Here is a 21256-nt window from a genome sequence, read left to right on the forward strand (position 1 = left end):
TATCAACAAAACCCAGATCGACCACCTTAGTTCCGGCAACGGCCTCTAGAATTCCTTCCTCTCTCCGACACCCCCGATTGGCCCACGGAAGGTCTACCCACAGCCCTCGCCCTCCCTTGAAAGCGGATCAAACCCCTCTAAGAAACCCACACCATGATTGGTGAAAGTGATGAATTGAAAAAGAGAGAATAAATCATTGATTGAAGTTGCTACATACAATAGCTCGCTGCATGGGTGTGGTGAGTTACTGTAGCTACCCCTCAAAGTGCCGAGCTTCATGTGAGGATGATGGTTCTGAGATTGAGGGTTTGGGCTAGGCATTTGAGCGAGAAACTATGCAAGTTCAGGCGAGCTAGGCTGTTGGAGATGCTATAAGTAAAAATATAAGGAAGCAAAACTACTAAAATTTCACGAGAAAAAATAGAGATCTTCCTTTATAAATACTCCATGGGCCACCCCACCTCACCCCAAAGCACAGGCTATAAAACTATGCGAACAGATACTCAGTGGACAGATGGTTGTGTGAGATCCACTTTGGGATTTCGCACAAATAATCTGACTCGTTCATTAGTTTTTTAAAAAGTCTTTGCTCCTAAAGCACCGCCAAGTTGAAATTACAAAGGTCACGTCTAGCAGAGTACATCGTTTTCCTCCAGCGGTTCAGCCTTCCCAAGTCTATGTGAACACAAGGGTGATTTCACAATTAATTTACGGAGTAGCGTTGACAATCATGAATATAAAGAGGGGGAGGGATGGTAAGTGTAATTATCCCTAGTACATGTTCGCACTGTAACGTTCGATTGAAAAGACTTCATACTCCCACGTTAATCTTACATTAATTGTCGAATTAAGTCTTCTTAACAGTTTAATTTGTCAAGTGACTCTATGAAAAGACTCATTCACCTTCAATTCAATAAAAAGCGTTTTCACCGACAAACAATTAATCCAACAAACACAACATGCACATGGTAGGTGAGTAAATAAAATTGCACTCAAAAACAATAGAAGAATGAAACAATCAGCGGTTCCCTTAGCACATACAACATTTGGATTGGATGAGTTTTGTTTTTTAAAGAATAGCAAGAAATTCATTATAATCACGAGAATACAAAAGACGCAACCACCGCGCGTAAATATTCCAACAATAAGATCATAAAACTAACCCGTTGTACCCAAGTACAACCTAGTAAAAAGGGTATTTTGGTCATTTGACGAACACGAAAAAATGCATTTTCTCAATACATACTCATCTCAATAGGGATTTGATGGGAAAATGCTACAAGGTCTAATGTTAGATGGCAACCAAAAGCCAAATCCTGCATGCCAGAGGAAGGAGAATCAGAAGCAGCAATATTATTAGTTATGTGATTGCTATTCTAATTGGGGGCTTGATCCTTGGTGCTGTTTACATGACAAAAGAAAGCAGGAATTGGTTGGCCCTTGGGAAGGGAAAGACACTGTCTAGCTGCAATTTGTTTTCAGGGAAATGGGTGTATGATGATGAGTCTTACCCTCTGTACAAAGAAAACCACTGCTCATTCATGTCCATTTTCAATGGGGTGTCCTGTGAGAGAACTGGGCGAATGGACTCCAAGTACCAGCACTGGAGGTGGCAGCCTCATGACTGTGATCTTCCAAGGTCCTCTCTCTCTCTCTCTCTCAAACACGCGCGCGCGCGCACACACATGCAAATAGGAATACGATTATGGGCACAGATGTTTCTGCACATATGCGGACACAAGTATCTTACATGAGATGAGTAGGTCCCTCGGTCACACATAATATGCCCCTCTCAAAATCTTTAGTATGGATTTTTTTTTTCTATCCATGTGTTGGTGTACTTTTGGCTGTTTGATCACTTGAGAGTTTTAAGAGATAAATAGTTCCCGCTTGATCAAATGTTCGAAAATGCATTGGAATAGGGGTGTGGAAAAATTTGAGTATCTATCTTTTTCCCTTGGAGTAGGATTGTCTTCAATTAGGCATCAGTTAAAGGGTTGTGTTTGGATATTGGCGGGGATGATCACAGGCTTGTTTGTTTTGGGTCTTAAAGTCCCTGCGCACGGTTTCCAATAAAGTGGGCCAGGCCCATTGAGCCCAATTGAACAGCCGAGCTTAAGACAATCCCAACTCTTTTTCCTTTTGGTTTGGCTTATATTTGGTTGTCTTGATCTGAAGTTTTGTAGAGATTGACTATGTTTGTTTAGGTTTGATGCCATGGCAATGCTGGATAGACTAAGGGGAAAGAGGCTTGTATTTGTTGGAGATGCAGTGACCAGAAACCAATGGGCTTCAATGGTCTGCTTGCTCGATTCATCGATTCCTCCGGCTCTCAAATCTGTGATCACAAACGGGTCCACAACCACCCTCAAAATCAATGTGAGTCAACCAATTATTAGCAAACAAGATGTTTCCATGACCGTTCGATACACATGAACCTCACATCCCGAGCACTATTGTTTCTAAACATCAAGTAATGACTATTCGATTACTACTATTACATGAACTCATCAATTCTCGCTAGACTTCGCGGGTAACGTGTCATATCTTAAATAAGACCAAGTATATGAGCATGCCTCCAATACTGTATCCAAAATTGTCTAGCCTCTCACATGAAGGATATATAGATAGTTCTAGCTCCCTCCCCATAAATGAAATTAATGTAAATATCACAGGTAGTTATTCTAGACGAGTAACCATATCTAACATTAAGGGAATACGTACCGTATATTCTATATTGAAAAGTTTTAGACACACACAACGACACCCGATGCTTTAGTCTAGTCCATATGACATGGTCAATTTCGAAGGTTAATATTTCTGTCAATTGAGTGGCTGGTTAATGTCAAATCGAAGGAATACAACGCGACAATTCAGCACTATTGGGCACCATATCTGGTGCAATCAAACTCCGATCATCCGGTCCTCCACAACTTCTCATCGGAGCAGATTGTGGGAGTCCAGGCAATTGAAAGGCATGCTAGGCTCTGGACTGATGCAGATATCCTTGTCTTCAATTCCCACATGTGGGGGAGAAGGCCAAAATTCAAGGTTTTGTAAGTAATATTTTTGGAAACTGAGTACTACTAGCATTTTGATCAAATAAGCAAGGAATTTCTCTTGGAACAATTATATTTATTTCGTCTTCAATTCGAGGTTATGTTGCCTGTAATTAGGTGGGGATCCTTTGAAAGCCCAGACAAGATCTACGAAGAAGTCGAGATGCTACGTGCTCTTGAGATAGCGCTAAAAACATGGTCGGATTGGTTGGAGTTCCACATAAATCGTACAAAGACGAAAATTTATTTTGTTAGCAGGTCGCCTACACATGAAAGGTACGTAGAAAATGAGTCCAATCCAGGATTACAGTTCCATTTTCCTTTTCGGTGATACAAATGGAGATGAAGCAGCCATGGAGATGAAGCAGCCCTAAACAGGTCAGGATATGTCCAAGCGATTCCTGTCCTGTTGGAGGCCAATGTGGGTTTTTTTCCGGGTACACTTTGATGATCGATCATATCTTCTTAGATCTCTTAGAAAGGGACTGGAGAGGATCCTCTCCCGCTCTAAACTCAGAAGGGATTTTAAGATGACTAGAAATATAGTCTTTTTGCTATTGTCATTTGAAAATTTGCTAAGTGTGTGCAAATTTGCAGGGGTGAAGAATGGGGAAAGGCTAAAGGCGAAAATTGCTATGGCGAAACAGAGCCAATACTGAAAGAGGGATATCCTGCGAGAGAATCGAACCCCAGAGTAGACCAAATGCTCGAAACCACCATTACCAAGCTGAAAACAAGGGGATTGAAGATTCAAACGATCGATATAACACAGCTCTCGGAGTATCGAAAGGATGCTCACACATCGATTTACCAGAGGATGTGGAACCGTTTAACCAAAGAACAACTAGCGAATCCGAAAACTTATGCTGATTGCGCGAATTGGTGTGTTCCCGGAGTTCCTGATGTTTGGAACGAGCTACTTTACACATACATTTTTCATTTTTAATGGTCAAAGTTCCGAACAAAATGAAAAATTTACGGTTATTAATCTTTGTTCAGTTTTGTAACTTAAATTTGCTAGCAAAAATACTCCTTCTGTTCACCAACACCGATTGATTTTGACTTACCATTGACATAAAAGTTGATTAACGGTTGGGCGTAAGTGAAATGCCAATACAAACCTTGTGGAGGGTAGAGTCAATTGTCATATAGGAGTTTGTAGGATCTCCTATGTGGGGCTAAAATTTAGTTATGCGTGCTTTCAGCATTAAAGTGTAAGTTTAGCCTCACCAACTGACCCAACTAGTGAGTGGAAAAATTCAAGTACTTACTGTTTACACCATATATTTACTGATTGTCGATGATCGGCTGGAATGTGGCGATTATGAGAATGCTTCCTATTTTATTATTTTGTATTTATAATATAACTAGTTTTTATTTCTTTTATTTCTTTGTATTTTAATGAAGTGCAAGATATTTGGCATGCTCCTATACATTTAGAAGTTAAAAGGACACTTGTCATCGTTCTACACACTTTGAAGTGGAAGGGAAGTTATTTGGATACTTGGAATCAAATTAGAAGAATGAAGAGTAGTGGAAAATTAGGAAATTATTTTCTGCACATTTTTGTTTTCCTATAAATAGCCTTTTAGGCCTCATTGTAAACCCACCCCCCCCCCCCCCCCCCCCCCCACACACACACACACACAAAATCGCCCAAAGGCTTCTACTTTTTATTTGTACTTTATTTTTCTTACTCTAGGATTAGCTTGTAACGTAATCGTCCACTCGACTGTGTTTATATTGTCGATCGACTTCTACTTTGAAGAATAATAAAGTCCATTTATTATTCTTTTTCCATTTCCATTCATTTCATTACGTTTATTTCTAAAGAAGTCCTGAAATACGGTAGGGAACCAAACTCTACCACCACAAACATCCACATTCCAGTACTTAGAATATTTCTCTGTCAATCATCAACAAGAAGTAAAACAAAAGACAAACACTTACCCACGATAGCCACTCAACTATTGGGCTTCTGAAGCATTATTCGAATGGTTTACGCTTCGATAAGGTTTTTTTTTTTATTTTTTATGGGGGTAATTAAGGGTTTTGTAAATGATGATGTATATATTCAGGGGCTGAGGGCATCTCCAACCAAAGCATGCCAAATCTGAGGTGGATGTTCAACGTAAACTTTTGATAGCTTCCTCCGTTCCAATTAAGCTGCCTTTCCTTGGGCCAAGTCCACGTGTAATAAAGCTTGCTCCAGACTTGCCAATTTTGGCATCAAGCTAGTGGCATGCCAATTTTTGAAAAACATAATCGTTCGAAAATTTTGGTTGTTTGAATTTGAAAAATACCATTTGACATAAGGGTTGGAGAGGAATTAGATTGATGTCAAATAAAAAGAATTAGATATAAAGGTTGGAAATGAGCCTTTGATGTCAAATTGGAGATGCCAAAATGCCACATAAGCCATCAAAAAAAAAATTAACATCTCCAATTTAAAATCAAGGGTTGGAGATGCTCTGAGGGATCGGTTGTCATTTTCCATTTTTTTTTTTGGAACATCCAACTGCTAAACCTCTTTCCTTCACTCTCCAAATTTCCCATGTGGTTGCTCTAGCAGTTGCCTAAACCAGTTGCATGTTTACAAAAAGGAATCAAAATGACAGATATTCTGGATCCTTAATGCTGGAATTATACGACATCACCATAAGTATTAATCGTTGTTTATATGTCAAAAGTTGGCATATTTGACTACTAGAAAATTTTTAAATCAGAGAGAGTTGAACAACAGTTGTCATATGACCCTCTAAACTTTATGCTTAATTTAACAGATATGATCCTTAAATAACTAATATAAAAGTCTTACAATCACTCCACAAGGCATAAGCAACCAATCTTATTAAAAACCCCTCTATAAGTCTCACATAACTCAAATAAACCAACCACCCTTGATCCGATCAACTGCTCCTCATTGATGATGTGTTTTTAGAATTAATGAACAAGGCCACAGGGGGCCGGAAAGTAAATGGCAAATCCTCTGATACTAAGACGCAGTGTGAATTCCCTCATAACCCTCCTCTTGGCAGTCGTATTAGTTGCCGTTTACTGGTTAGGAGAGGGGAGGTTATGGGTTTTTGAAGATGAAGATCAGGCAACTATGCAAAGAAACTCATCGGCGAAATGCAATCTGTTTTCTGGCAAATGGGTATTTGATAACAAGTCTTACCCTTTGTACAAGGAGAAAGAATGCACTTTCATGTGGGATGAGTTTGCTTGTGAGAAGTTTGGGAGGAAGGACTTGAACTATCAGAGTTGGAGGTGGCAGCCTCACCAGTGTGACCTCCCAAGGTCTCTCTCTCTCTCTCTCTCTCTCTCTCTCTCTCTCTCTCTCTCTCTCTCTCTCTCTCACCCGCGCGCTGCCCAAGGCCTCACTTTTTCGAAGGCCTCCAATTTATATGACCGGTCTGGCTGTCATAGAAAAAATACCGTGTCCGAAAGACATATAAAACTGCATTTATAAATAAAAAAATTGAAAATACCTCCTCATTAGCCAAAAACCTAGGAGAACATAGAACAATTTTATGGATTTTGAGTGTTTCTTTTCATGTCTAAAGGTTCAATGCGACAGCAATGTTGGAGAAGCTCAGGGGGAAGAGGATGGTGTTTGTTGGAGATTCTTTGAATTGGAACCAATGGGTCTCGATGGTGTGTTTGGTGGAGTCAGCTATCCCAGCACCACTCAAATCCCAGCAATTAAATGGATCCTCTTTCAAATTCAAAGCCATTGTGGCTCTTTCCCCCCCCCCCCCCCCCCCCCCCCCCCCCCCCCCTATAATCTGCTATTCTCTTTGTAAACCGCTGCCAAGTGACCATATCAATGAACATTTTCATGCATCAACATGGCCAAGCATTCGGACAGCTCTGCTCCAAACAACAATACTTGTATGTCCCCAATTTTGATACAACTGTTTTCATGATCGAGTCTTTGGACCAGCTTACACATACCTCGACAAATCTTAGACCCCTAAAATTAATGATCGGGCAAACTTCCAGTGACTCCAATATTTCTTCTTCTGGTGGTGGGAGTCGAACCTCCGAGCTTGGAGAGTATTAATCCTTGTTGTATGTTCCAACAACCAAGTTATCAATGCTCTTTATTGATTTCTGTTTGGAAATTCGTATCATGATTCGTGCATCTTCTATCCATTTTATAAAGGGAAATGCTAGGTACAAAGAAAATTTACCCCGAAAGTACCCCGAAAACAGCAATCAATGGTTGAGAATCACTTTGATAATTGTGTCACACACATCAAAGTGAATCTCAACCACTAGTTGATCTTTTCGGGGTAGTTTCGGAATAATTTTTCTTTGTCCCTAGCATTTCTATTTTATAAATGATATCAGAATACGTGTCGTGCATTGCATATTGTCTCTCAAGTTGGTTTAATCAAATTGAGGCTTTCTAATGGCTTGGACAAGGCATGAAGAGAAATGCCATTACCTAATATATGCAGAACACGATTGAATTATGGTTCTTCTATTCAAGCCATAATGGATTGAGGTTGGATTTTATTCAAATGGTGTGAACTTAGCCATAATTAGATCAAATGCTTTAAACCGTGTTTTCGCTCCGTAAATGGGATTTCTGCGGATAAAAGATACGAAGGGAGATACATATTGATTTTCGAAGGAGACAATACGAATCTTAGGATACATATTTCGTATCGTAGGTTTTTACAACTACTCCCTCCGTCTTCAAAAGATTGTCCAATTCGCAAAACGAAAACTTAAAAATGATGATGTATTTCGTACAAAAATTTGAAACTTTTTATAGCTAGTTACTAATATCAATGAGTTTTTTTGAAAAAATGAATTTTTTTTAAAGCTCTCGCTTTGCGAACCAGACAAAGTTTCGAGATAGAGGGAGTATGATTTAGATCGAAACTAGGTCTAGAAATGGGGTTGTCCGGCTATGATGCCCCAGTCCGGTTTGGGGACATCCATGCCCCTATTTTCCCTTAACCGGTGGATCTTCCTTTTTTAATCTCAGTCATTATGTTGATTCGTGTTTTATTTGGGTTGTTTTTTGAAAAAAAATTCTCAACTCGAAAGACACTAATTACCCCTACTTTCAATTATTACTCATCCCTATTTCCAATCATTATTCTCATTTCTCTATCTACTCATAACCCTACAAAATTCCTCAAAAAGTATCAATCTAACTCATAGTAAGTACGTACTATGGCCCCATAATATGGTAAGTTTGGGTATACATTGTGACAAGTATGGTCATACATTGTAGCAAGTTTGACCATACATTATGGTAAGTAAAGTTAGTTTTGTGGAGCAAACCAAGCTTGTCAAGTTGGTAAACTCACCCTTCTCCTTCAATGGAGGCAGGGGTTCGCACCACGCGAGGGCAAGGGTGGGGTTCAGGGCTATAGACAGCCTTTAGACTCACTGTGAACTAATCTATAAACTATGACCAAATAAAAAACTAATTTTTTTGTGGTAAGTAAAATTGTAATTTTTTGTGAAAAAATTGTAAAACCACCTTGTTTTTTGAGTGATTTTGATCTAATAGCTGAGATTTATCCATTTTTCAATCTAAAGGTTCATACTTATGGGGCATCCATACCCCAATACCACTGTGGGGCGTGGAAGAAAAATTCCTAAAAGTGACTAATAGTGTAATAGTTTTGAATCATTTGATTGGCTCATTCATATAACACCACATAGTCAGTAGCTCATCTTCAACTTCATCACTTTCAGGGATTTCTAGATTTTGTTAGGTCTTTGAATTGAAAATGATGGAAAAAACCCAGTAATTCAACTGGTCTTTCTTTTGCAAAATGTCAAAGAAAACAAACTCCCAACTGCAAAATAGCTTGACGAGCGGCTATGGAATTTGCGCACGCCTTGGGCATAGGTAGTATCGTGGTTGAGGGAGATTTGCAACCGGTTGTTCGGATTTTGAACAGGGATATACTATGCCTGACTGATGTAGAAGTGATAATCGAAGATATTTGTGGATTGGCAAGATGGTTTGTGAGTTGCTTGTTCCGGTTTGTGAGAAGATCGGCTAATGTGGTGGCTGATACATTGGTAAGTCATGAAGTGCGAGGTTCTGGTTCCAAGACTTGGGATGCTAGACCTCCTTCGTGATTATTGCGCTCTTTAGGGCGAGATGATCATCTTTTTTGATGTTTTGTTTAATTTGGTATCAATATATGGCTGTTATAATTTTGAAAAAAAAAAAAACTGCAAAATATGATAACGGCACAGCTTCACCTGCACTTGACATCAACTGAAATAGCTTCACATTGCAGTACAGTACTTCGTGTGAAGTTTGAGCCTTTTGTGGCTGAGTAAATTTGGCTCCTCTGTCTAATGTTGGTTAATGCAATGAATTAGGAATACAACGCCTCAATCGATTTCCACTGGTCGCCAATGCTCGTGGAATCTAATTCCGATGATCTAGTGACCCACCGGTGGCCAGAACGAATAGTCCGAATCAGTGAAATCGTAAAGCATGCTAGGCATTGGACCAATGCAGATATACTCGTCTTCAATTCCTATCTGTGGTGGAGACAACGGCCCAAAATGAAGCTCTTGTAAGTACAATCGTTCAACTTCATCAAAAATATTTCTATGAACCAAGCAATTATTTATTTTTTGGTACAATTTGACTAGATGGGGATCGTTTGAAAGTCCAGATCAAATCACCAAAGAAGTTGAGATGTTACGAAGCTACGAGATGGCTATAAAGACGTGGTCAGATTGGTTGGATATTCATGTCAACCGTAACAGGACCCGGTCGTTTTTCATGAGCATGTCGCCGACACATCTTAAGTATGAACTTTCAACTTAATTTGAGTTTCAATGCCAAGTATCTGAGAGAGTTTTCTAATGAGTTACTTTTAGTAAACTTCCTACATCGGGTGGTGATAATGCCACGATAGATTATGTTACTGCCACGAATATGAATTTCAGGTGACATATTTACATCCCACTTGAGCCATGGTAGCTCCACCCTTGGATATTTTTGTGATTTACATATATGAACACAAAAATAGGACTGCATTTTCGTTAAAGCGAGGTTTAAATCATTTAGCTTTCTGTATATCATTTGACATTGATAAAATCTTCTTTTTTTGCCGTTAAAAAAAACATTGTAGGGGTCAAGAATGGGGGATGTCACAACCTGACAATTGCTACAATGAAACACTGCCAATAACTAAAGAAGGCTACTGGGGAAGTGGATCGGACATGAGAATGATGAAAATAGCAGAGGCAGCCATGGGTGAACTGAGAGCAAAAGGTTTGAAGATCGAAATGCTGAATATAACACAACTTTCGGAGTACAGAAAAGAATCTCATCCGTCCATTCATAACAAGCAATGGACGCCTCTAACCAAAGATCAATTGTCTAACCCAAGAAGCTATTCTGATTGCATCCATTGGTGCCTTCCTGGTGTGCCTGATGTTTGGAATGAAATCCTTTACGCTTACATTTTTAATCTCACATGAATCTAAATGTAAAGTACGTGATTTTTTAAGATCTTTTTCTTATAAATAGGTCACCGGAATTGGTGGAAGTTGTAAAATAGTTTGACTTTTGAGAGTTTTGAAGGCTGGATTTTTAAAATTGGAACAAAGAGAGGCCAAGGAAAAATTGCTTCATCTCTGTTATTGGTACACTGAAATTAAACCAGTGACAGATTCTATATGTATATGCAATACCATGCTCAATATGAACTTATCTTATTTGCAACAAGATGATTAATTCACACATAACTGGTGATGCCGGAAAATGGACTGTACTCCTAAGTGCTCTCTCCTCCTCTCAGACCTACAAAACAAAGTCCTTGACAGTGGGATGGTGCCAATCGAGGATCCTCCAGACAATCTAGCCAGAAACCTTTAATCAACGGAGTGATGTGCAACGAATATTGCATATCTTACATCCTTGGATAGTGGTGTACCTATATATTGTTGGTGCTGTATCTCTTAAAGATTCTACTGATGGCTAGCTTGAATCTTAGAACCGTTCCTCTCCACTAGTGGAAGTCCACTTCGTTAAACGGAATCGCTTATTTGTGTTGGATCAAATATACAATTGCTAAAGCTCTTTCCCACAAGCACCACATGCATTTCCCTTCATTCTTTTCATGTTCATTCCACGTGAATATGCAGATAGAGTACTTCACATACCCATAAGAGATCGAACATTGCCCTCAGCACCACACACCATTTGCAAAGGATCCCACCACACCTACGTAGGGCTGAAATTTAGTTATGCGTGTTTTCAGCATCAAAGAGTAAGCTTAGCCTCACAAACCGACCCAACTAGTGAGTGGAAAAATTCAAATACTTACCCATTGAATTAGCCACTCAGCTGTAGGGTTTCTAAAGCCTGATTCAATTGGTTTACACTTCAATAAGTTTTGTTTATGGGGGCTATTAGTTTTGTGAATGCTGATGTATATATTCAGGGGCTGAGAGATCGGTTATGGTTTTCCAATTTTTCTACTGGAACATCCAACTGCTAAAGCACTTTCCTTCAATACTCTCCAAATTGAGAATAAATTCTATCCAGTACTTAGAATATTTCTCTGTCGATCATCGACAACAAGTAAAACAAAAAACAAACACTTAGCCACGACTTAGCCACTCAACTAGTGGGTTTTTGAAGCCTGATTCAAGGTTTACGCTTCGATAAGGGGGTTTTTTTTTATGGGGGTAATTAATGGTTTTGTAAATAATGATGTATATATTCAGGGGCTGAGGGATCGGTTGTCATTTTCCAATTTTTTTTTTTGGAACATCCAACTGCTAAAGCTATTTCCTTCACTCTCCAAATTTCCCATGTGGTTGCTCTAGCAGTTGCCTAAACCAGATGCATGTTTACAAAAAGGAATCAAAATGACAGATATTCCGGATCCTTAATGCTGGAATTATACGACATCACCACAAGTATTAATCGTTGTTTATATGTCAAAAGTTGGGATATTTGACTACTAGAAAATTTTTAAATCATAGAGAGTTGAACAACAGTTGTCCTATGACCCACTAAACTTTATGCTAGCTTAATTTAACAGACATGATCCGTAAATAACTACTATAAAAGTCATATAATCACCTCCACAAGGCATAAGCAACCAATCCTAGTAAAAACCCTTCTATAAGTCTCACATAATTCAAATAAACCAACCACCCTTGATCCGATCAACTGCTCCTCATTGATGATGTGTTTTTAGAATTAATGAACAAGGCCACAGGGGGCCGGCAAGTAAATGGCAAAGCCTCTGATACTAGGACGCAGTGTGAATTCCCTCATAACCCTCCTCGTGGCAGTCGTATTAGTTGCCGTTTACTGGTCAGGAGAGAGGAGGTTATGGGTTTTTGAAGATGAAGATCAGGCAACTAAGCAAAGAAACTCATCGGAGAAATGCAATCTGTTTTCTGGCAAATGGGTATTTGATAACAAGTCTTACCCTTTGTACAAGGAGAAAGAATGCACTTTCATGTGGGATGAGTTTGCTTGTGAGAAGTTTGGGAGGAAGGACTTGAACTATCAGAGTTGGAGGTGGCAGCCTCACCAGTGTGACCTCCCAAGGTCTCTCTCTCTCTCTCTCTCTCTCACACACACACACACACACACATTCATGTTGTTTGGAGTTTGGTGGTGGGCAGCCCAACCACTACGCAGTTGAGGCGGCCACCCAAGGCCTCCAATTTATATGACCCAACTGGTTGTCACAGAAAAAATACCGTGTCCAAAAGACATATACAACTGCATTTATAAAAAAAATAATGAAAATACAACCTCATTAACCAAAGAACTAGGAGAAAATAGAACAATTTTATGGATTTTGAGTGTTTCTTTTCATGTCGAAAGGTTCAATGCCACGGCATTGTTGGAGAAGCTCAGGGGGAAGAGGATGGTGTTTGTTGGAGATTCTTTGAATAGGAACCAATGGGTCTCGATGGTGTGTTTGGTGGAGTCAGCTATCCCAGCAGCACTCAAATCCCAGCAATTAAATGGATCCTTTTTCAAATTCAAAGCCATTGTGAGTCTTGTTTTCCCTATAATCTGCCATTCTCTTTGAAAACCGCTGTCAAGTGACTATCAATGAACATTTTCATGCATCAAAATGGCCAAGCATTCGGGCAGCTCTGCTCCAAACAACAATACTTGTATGTCCCCAATTTTGATACAATTGTTTTCATGATCGAGTCTTTGGACCAGCTTACAAGTACCTTGACTAATCTCAGACCCCTGAAATTAATAATTGGACAAACTCCAGTGACTCCAAAATTTCTTCTTCTGATGGTGGGAGTCGAACCTCCGAGCTTGGAGAGTAATCCTTACTTGTTGTATGTTCCAACAACCAAGTTATCAATGCTCTTTATTGATTTCTGTTTGGAAATTCACCCTTAACAAAATAGTGATCGAATCGGTTTAAGAATCTCAATGAACAATGCTATTTCTAAGAATGTTCTTAAATCTGGGTACGTATCATGATTCGTGCATCTTTCTATCCGTTTTATAAATGACATAAGAATATGTGTCGTGCATTGCATATTGTCTCTCAAGGTGGTTTTATCATATTGAGGCTTTCTAGTGGCTTAGACAAGGCATGAGAAGAAAAGGCATTACCTAATATATGCTGAACACGATTGAATTATGGTTCTTATGTTCAAGCCATAATGGATTGAGGTTGGGTTTTATTCAAATGGTTCTTCTGTTCAAGCCATAATATGATAACAGCACCAAACCAACCTATTACTTCACCTGCACTTGACATTAACTGAAATAGCTTCACATTGCAGTACAATACTTCGTGTGAAGTTTGAGCCTTTTGTGGCTGAGTAAATTTGGCTCCTCTGTCTAATGTTGGTTAATGCAATTAGGAATACAACGCCTCAATCGATTTCTACTGGTCGCCAATGCTCGTGGAATCCAACTCCGATGATCCAGTGACCCACCGGTGGCCAGAACGAATAGTCCGAATCAGTGAAATCGTAAAGCATGCTAAGCATTGGACCAATGCAGATATACTCGTCTTCAACTCCTATCTGTGGTGGAGACAACGGCCCAAAATGAAGCTCTTGTAAGTACAATCGTTCAACTTCATCCAAAATATTTCTATGAACCAAGCAATTATTTATTTTTTGGTACAATTTGACTAGATGGGGATCGTTTGAAAGTCCGGATCAAATCACCAAAGAAGTTGAGATGTTACGGAGCTATGAGATGGCTATAAAGACGTGGTCAGATTGGTTGGATATTCATGTCGACCGTAACAAGACCCGGTCGTTTTTCATGAGCATGTCGCCGACACATCTTATGTATGAACTTTCAGCTTAATTTGAGTTTTAATGCCAAGTATCTGCGAGAGTTTTCTAATGAGTTACTTTTAGTAAACTTCCTACATCGGGTGGTGATAATGCCACGATAGATTATGTTACTGCCACGAATATGAATTTTAGGTGACATATTTACACCCCAATTGAGCCATGGTAGCTCCACCCTTGGATATGTTTGTGATTTACATAGATGAACACAAAAATAGGAGTGCATTTTCGTTAAAGCGAGGTTAAAATCATTTAGCTTTCTCTACATCATTTGACATTGATAAAATCTTCTTTTTTCGCCGTTCGAAAAAAACATTTTAGGGGTCAAGAATGGGGGATGTCACAACCTGACAATTGCTACAATGAAACTCTGCCAATAACTAAAGAAGGCTATTGGGGAAGTGGATCAGACATGAGAATGATGAAAATAGCAGAAGCAGCCATGGATGAACTGAGAGCAAAAGGTTTGAAGATAGAAATGATGAATATAACACAACTTTCGGAGTACAGAAAAGAATCTCACCCGTCCATTCATTAAAAGCAATGGACGCCTCTAAATGAAGATCAATTGTCTAACCCAAGAAGCTATTCTGATTGCAACCATTGGTGCCTTCCCGGTGTGCCTGATGTTTGGAATGAAATCCTTTACGCTTACATTTTTAATCTCACATGAATCTAAATGTAAAGTACGTGATTTTTTAAGATCTTTTCTTATAAATAGGTCATCGGAATTGGTGGAAGTTGTAAAATAGTTTGACTTTTGAGAGTTTTGAAGGATGGAATTTTAAAATTGGCACAAAGAGAGGCCATGGGAAAATTATTGCTTCTCCTCAGTTATTAGTACACTGAAATTAAACAAGTGACAGATTCTGTATACATATGCAATATCATGGTAAATATGAACATATCTTATTTGCGAGAAGATGATTAATTCACACATAACTGGTGATGCCGGAAAATGGACTGTGCTCCTATGTGCTCTCTCCTCCTCTCAGACCTACAAAACAAAGTCCTTGAGAGTGGGATGGTGCCAGTCGAGGATCCTCCAGACAATCTAGCCAGAAACCATCAATCAAGAGAGTGATGTGCAACTAATATTGCATATCGTACATCCTTGGATAATGGTGTACCTAGATATTGTTTGTGATGTATCTCTTAAAGATTCTACTAACCGTTAGCTTGAATCTTAGAACCCTTCCTCTCCACTAGTGGAAGTCCACTTCGATAAACGGAATCGCTTATTTGTGTTGGATCAAATATACAATTGCTAAAGCTCTTTCCCTCAAGCACCACATGCATTTCCCTTCATTCTTTTCATGTTCAATCTTTCTCTTATTACACGTGACTATGCAGATACAGTACTTCACGTACCCATAAGAGATCGAACATTGCCCTCTGCACCACACACCATTTGCAAAGGATCCCACCGCACCTACGTGGGCTGAAATTTAGTTCTGCGTGCTTTCAGCATCAAAGAGTAAGTTTAGCCTTACCAACCGACCGAACTAGTGAGTGGAAAAATTCAAGTACTTACTGTCACGACCTAAAACCGACCCTGGAAGTCGTGACCGGCCAAGCGGGTGTTAAACCGCCGAAGGCCTGCTCATAATCTAGTTTAGGGATTTCTAACATCGGCGTCATTTTAAGCAATAGAATTCAAGTATGCGGAAGCGTAGAATAAATAACATAATCCCAGAGCTTCTAGGTGTACAAGTATAATAATTACAAACCATTAGGCTACACACGATTCTGCACGGTTATTCTAGCACCCCATTCAGTCCACAACTTGATGTCTATCTTAACCTGAAAAATTGGAAAAGGTTTTCATAAGCCGAAGCTCGGGTGAGAAACGTATACGAAAGTTACAAGTTTGACCATGGAAATAACCCACATTATAAAACAGTTCAAAGCAACAATTCAAATATTTCGTTGACCATCCAGTTCAAGCATTTTTGTCCAAAAGCTCATTTCTTCGGTCCAAGAGATGGACCCTTTTCATTCCATTTATTTTTCAACTTTTGCACTTTTGAGCGATAATAGCATTCAACGGTATTTTTGCCAGTCTGTTGGGGAGCGACCCCATTGAAGAGTGGTAAGATATCATTACCCGGTGATGCCTGGCCGCATCTCCTACCTTATTACTTCACGCCACTAGTATCTTTGCCCGTCCCCTAGCGCTCGGGACACCGTTCGAATGAATCATATTATCACGAGCATGTACTAGCAACCAGTAACATTCAAATTTCCAAAACATATTGCCATGGTTTACTTTAACTGAACTCAAAAGATTTATAAACCAGCCATCGCATGCACTAACATCAATTAAACCAAGTAGAAAGTTCAAATCCCATACTTTCCAGCAAAATCAAGCAATGGCATCTCATTCCAAAATTTTAGAAAATACATGTAACTGAGGTATGCGCAACTCACCAAAAAGAAGTAGCGGTCACTTTACACACATCACCTCACTTCACAGTTCTTGCACCTAAACACGTAATGTTCTGATGTTAGCTAAGATTCCTATATCCGAAATTTAACTAGTTACTTTGGGTGGTAATGCCCATAACTGGGGTAGTGTCATATTTATTTAAAAAGTCAGAATACTCCTTTAGACAATTTAGGGTCAATCAGAGTCTAATTTCTCTACTAATTTTAGGTATTCTATTTCTTTCACGTAAATTTTAGAAATCCATCCAGATGGATACCTCAATTTTTCCAATATTCCCTCAACTTTAGTCTAAAATCAGTCAATAACAATCAAGAATTTCAAATTAGGCTTTTAAGATCCTATTTTTAGGGCTGATTTCATTACGACAGCGAGTCCCGAATTCGAACTCTTTGCCAAAAGGAGTTTTGCTTGTGTGAAAATATTAGAGGTTCGGGTGCGGTGAACGCGTGAAGAGAAAAAGATACAGTGGAGATGTGAGAGGAAGTAGCACAGCGTGGCCAGCAGCGGGGGCTGCCAATTTGTGGTGGCGTGCGTGTATTATGTGTGATTTGGGTGTCTTGTATTTTTTTTCACTCTACTTTCCAATATAGAAACGTGAAATACCCATTTTAATATAAATTCATAGAGTGGGAAGGTGAAATTACCAGAAGAGAGGAAAAGGAAGCTCGGCAATGGAGTCTTCCGGCGAACGGCGCGTCCGTCAGTGTGGAGGACCAGTACAGAAGTTCCGTTCTCTTTTTATTTTAGTTCCTAATTTATTCCTTTGCTTTGTATGGTTAAATAAGGCTTTATTCCCTTTTGTCTAATATATGAAACGGTGAACGGTGAAACAGGTTAAAGTAATGACACATGTTTCCTTTCCCAATTGACACAGGGTGTTACGTGTTCCACTAGCGCGAGTTCAATCCGTACGTGTTCAGATTTTAGTCTCCGAAAAATCTCAAAAATTCAACATAGACTAATAAAAGTATGGGGATTATCATGGCGGTGTCCGATTTTAAAGGAAAGATTCCAACGTCGCGTAACTCGTGCCGTATATAAGATATAACTCCATTGCCCCATAATATTTACAAAATTAAATCAGAATTCACACATTCATTCGGATCATGATACATTTTGCGTAGCCTAACATACTATTAGAATTAAATTAGAGTGTCGAGTATCTATTCGGATCACGTGACTAGAATTTTAAAAGTTAGGATTTTACACTTACCCACTGAATTAGCCAATCAGCTCTTGAATTTCTGAAGCCTGATTCGATTGGTTTACACTGCAATAAGTTTTGCTTATGGGGGCTATTAGTTTGTGAATGCTGATGTATATATTCAGGGGCTGTGAGACCGGTTATGGTTTTCCAATTTTTCTGTTGGAACATCCAACTGCTAAAGCTATTTCCTTAAGTACTCTCCAAATTGAGAATAAATTCTATCAACCACCGGTGTAAAACCTCACTTTTTAACCACTGTCCATTCTGGGTCCCACCGAGCGTCTATTGTTGTAATCTGAACCGTTCATATTTTAAGACCCGTAGTCTAGTATTGCTATGTAAAAATTCAGCTTGATCGGAAGTCAATATATATTTCAAAATTTGAATTTTGGTTTATAAATGGACGATTTGATTCTATCAATAATAATAAAGATAAACTGTCCATTTTTGCAAAGAAAAATTCAATTTTTTGATACTCCTATCGATGTCCGATCAAGTTTATTTTTTACGTGAATACATTACTATGTGGGGTTTACAAGATGAACGGTTCAGATTAACAATTAACACATGGTAGGATCGAGAAAAGCAACGGTGAAAAACCCCACTTTTCTACGGCGGGTGGAAAGAATTTATTCTCCCCCAAATTTCTCATGTGGTTGCTCTAGCACAGTTGATTAAACTAGATGCATGTTTATGAAAGGAATTGAAATGACAGATATTCGGGACCCTTGCTGGAATTGTACGACATCACCATAAGTACTAAATACTCCGTATTAATCATTGTTTTATGTGTCCAAATTAAGTTAGCATATAGTACATATAATTGACTACTAGAAATTTTTTAAATCATAGAGAGTTGAACAGCAGTTGTCATATAACCCACTAAGCTTCACATATTTCTTTGTCTGTGAAAAATAATAGTACTTAATTTTTTTGAATTAAAGGTGTATTGTGAGAGAATGACCTGTCTCATAAAGCTAATAAGTACAGTACTTAAAAAATACTCCCTCCGTCCCTAATTAACTGTCCACTTTCACTTTTTCCAAATTTTTTAAAATGAGTTATATCTTTTAATTTATACTATTTTTCATAATTTTCAAAATTTTGTCTAATAGAATCAATCGAGATCTATCAAATAAGATCCATATTGCAGATAAAAAATATTATACTTTGGAAGATATAAATGATTTTTTAAAATGTCCGGAATAGTAACGTGGACAGTTAATTAGGGACGGAGGGAGTAAGAACATTAGCGGAACAGAAACTCAGAACCTCAGGAGTGAAAAGATTGCAGGGCGGGTTTTGTGTAACCTGATTCGGTTCGATCTGTGTCGTGTGTTCTTTGCTTATTTGCTTAATTGGTCTTCTTGCGTTGTGTGTTTGTTGATTTGGCTGATTTCTCAACAAATATATTCCGTTGTACTTAATCAGTTTTTACGGAAAACTGAAAACTTCCCAAATTAAAAAATCTTAGGTTGACTTCTTTCGAAACGTATTGTTTCAAAAGACTTTCCATTACAAGTACTGGTTTGCAGAAAATATAGGTTAGACATTGATAGATGCGTAAATGTTCATATACGTGCCCCCTAATTTATCCTTGCTAAGTCTATTGATATTGTTACTTGAAGTTTTATGCTTTATTCTTGTGTTGTAGGTATTTAGAGGCTTGATACAAAATAAAGTATAATTTTGGATTTTACGATGGGCCAAAGTTTGTGATGGATAACCGAAGCGAGAAGCACCCAATCTAATTGCTGTGGACTTGGGCTTGAGAAGTCGGTTGGGAAAAGAAAAGAAATAAAATAGGGTTTCCCTTGACTCCTTATAAAAGGAGGCCACGCACATAACCAGGGAGTGGTCTGAAAAACAAGTAAACCAGAGGCTGCGATGATTTCCTGTCTGACGTCTGGCTAAACTCGTTTCTAGGGTGTAGATGAAGCTCAAACTTTGAGTAACGATTTTTATGTTTTGATTTAGTGTTTTTATTATTTGAATCGTGGTTGTATGATTTGAGGATTTATTTGCAGTATTAATTTTCTCTATCAAATCTTGTGTATGATTTTCTAGATTTTTATGCACGTTCATACAACGGTTCTTAATTGTTTGTGATAACTGAGTAAGATGGGTTATACTCCGTAAGACGCGTTGTGCTATTAGACGATCCGTGCCATAGAGACGGGTCGTACTAGTAAGACGGTTCGTGCTAAGCGGCGATACTCCATGCTATTTGGTGATTCATAAATATCTTTAGGCGATATCGTAAGGACCTATGAACCCTAACGATATCTAGATTGATTCGAATAATTAACCTTTATCATCGCATAAATATTGTTACAACAGGTCGAGTGGATTCGAAACCCTAGATCTTTTCTCTCATCAACTTTCATTATTTCTTAATTGCTTTAATTTAATTTAGCTTTTAATATTTTTGAAATCCAACAATCAAATCTTTTTTCTGAATTAAGCTAGAAATTAATTAGAACAATTGCAATTTAGCTTTCGTAATCCCTGAGGACGATAGTCGGAGTACTTACCGCTATCTTTTAGGTAGTAATAATTATTCTGTTTTATTAATTATTTTTAATACGAAAATGACACGATCAGACATTTCGAAAGTCATACGAGCTCAACTTATAAAAGAGGAGAGTGTATTCACGTTCAAAAGTGTTTCTGAAAACATTTTGCAAAAAGTCCGGAGCTAAGCCACAGACTCACATAATTTGCATGTATGTGCAAGAGTGCAAGCACGAGCGCGAATGCGTCTTAGAATGACATCCTAAATCAGTGAGAGGATTAATTTCAAAACGGTGAGATCATTCATGAGCATAAATTTTCCTACCAATTATAAGTGAAAAATTAATAAAATGATTTTGATGGATGATGTGACCAATGACACAAGTGTATATGGGCATATGGGGGCCACGGCCCCCGCGTTGTTTTGGAAATTTTTTTTTCGAATTTCAATGTTAATATTAGTTTTTTTTATTTGTTAAGAATACCTAGATATTGCATTTTGTATTGAGTGTTATTCAGATATTTAAGGCCCCGTTTGATAACAGTAATAGATGGATGAGATTCGTAAGGAGATGGGATTAGGATTGGAATTCGTAATGAGAAGGGATTGATAATGAGTATTTTTGTTTGGAATGAGATTATTAATATCATGTTTGTTTGAGATGTGATTAGATGATGGGATTGGATTGATAGAAGAAATTGGTAATGAGAACG

At 38.5% G+C, this 21256-nt stretch overlaps 1 protein-coding gene and 1 pseudogene across 1 annotated transcript; both read left to right on the plus strand.

The window, feature by feature from the left end:
* Nucleotides 1-949: 949 nt before the first annotated feature.
* LOC131326092 (protein trichome birefringence-like 34) lies at nucleotides 950-4124 on the plus strand. The gene is made up of 5 exons (XM_058358687.1): nucleotides 950-1639; nucleotides 2208-2379; nucleotides 2857-3056; nucleotides 3177-3335; nucleotides 3657-4124. Exons 1-5 carry the CDS (start codon nucleotides 1296-1298, stop codon nucleotides 4003-4005), a joined length of 1224 nt encoding a protein of 407 aa, XP_058214670.1. The 5' UTR covers nucleotides 950-1295; the 3' UTR covers nucleotides 4006-4124.
* A 1793-nt stretch (nucleotides 4125-5917) lies between these two features.
* LOC131327955 (protein trichome berefringence-like 7) lies at nucleotides 5918-15197 on the plus strand (annotated as a pseudogene).
* The last annotated feature ends 6059 nt before the right edge of the window (nucleotides 15198-21256 follow it).

This window comes from Rhododendron vialii, chromosome 5a (assembly GCF_030253575.1).
Source record: "Rhododendron vialii isolate Sample 1 chromosome 5a, ASM3025357v1".
NCBI lineage: Eukaryota > Viridiplantae > Streptophyta > Magnoliopsida > Ericales > Ericaceae > Rhododendron > Rhododendron vialii.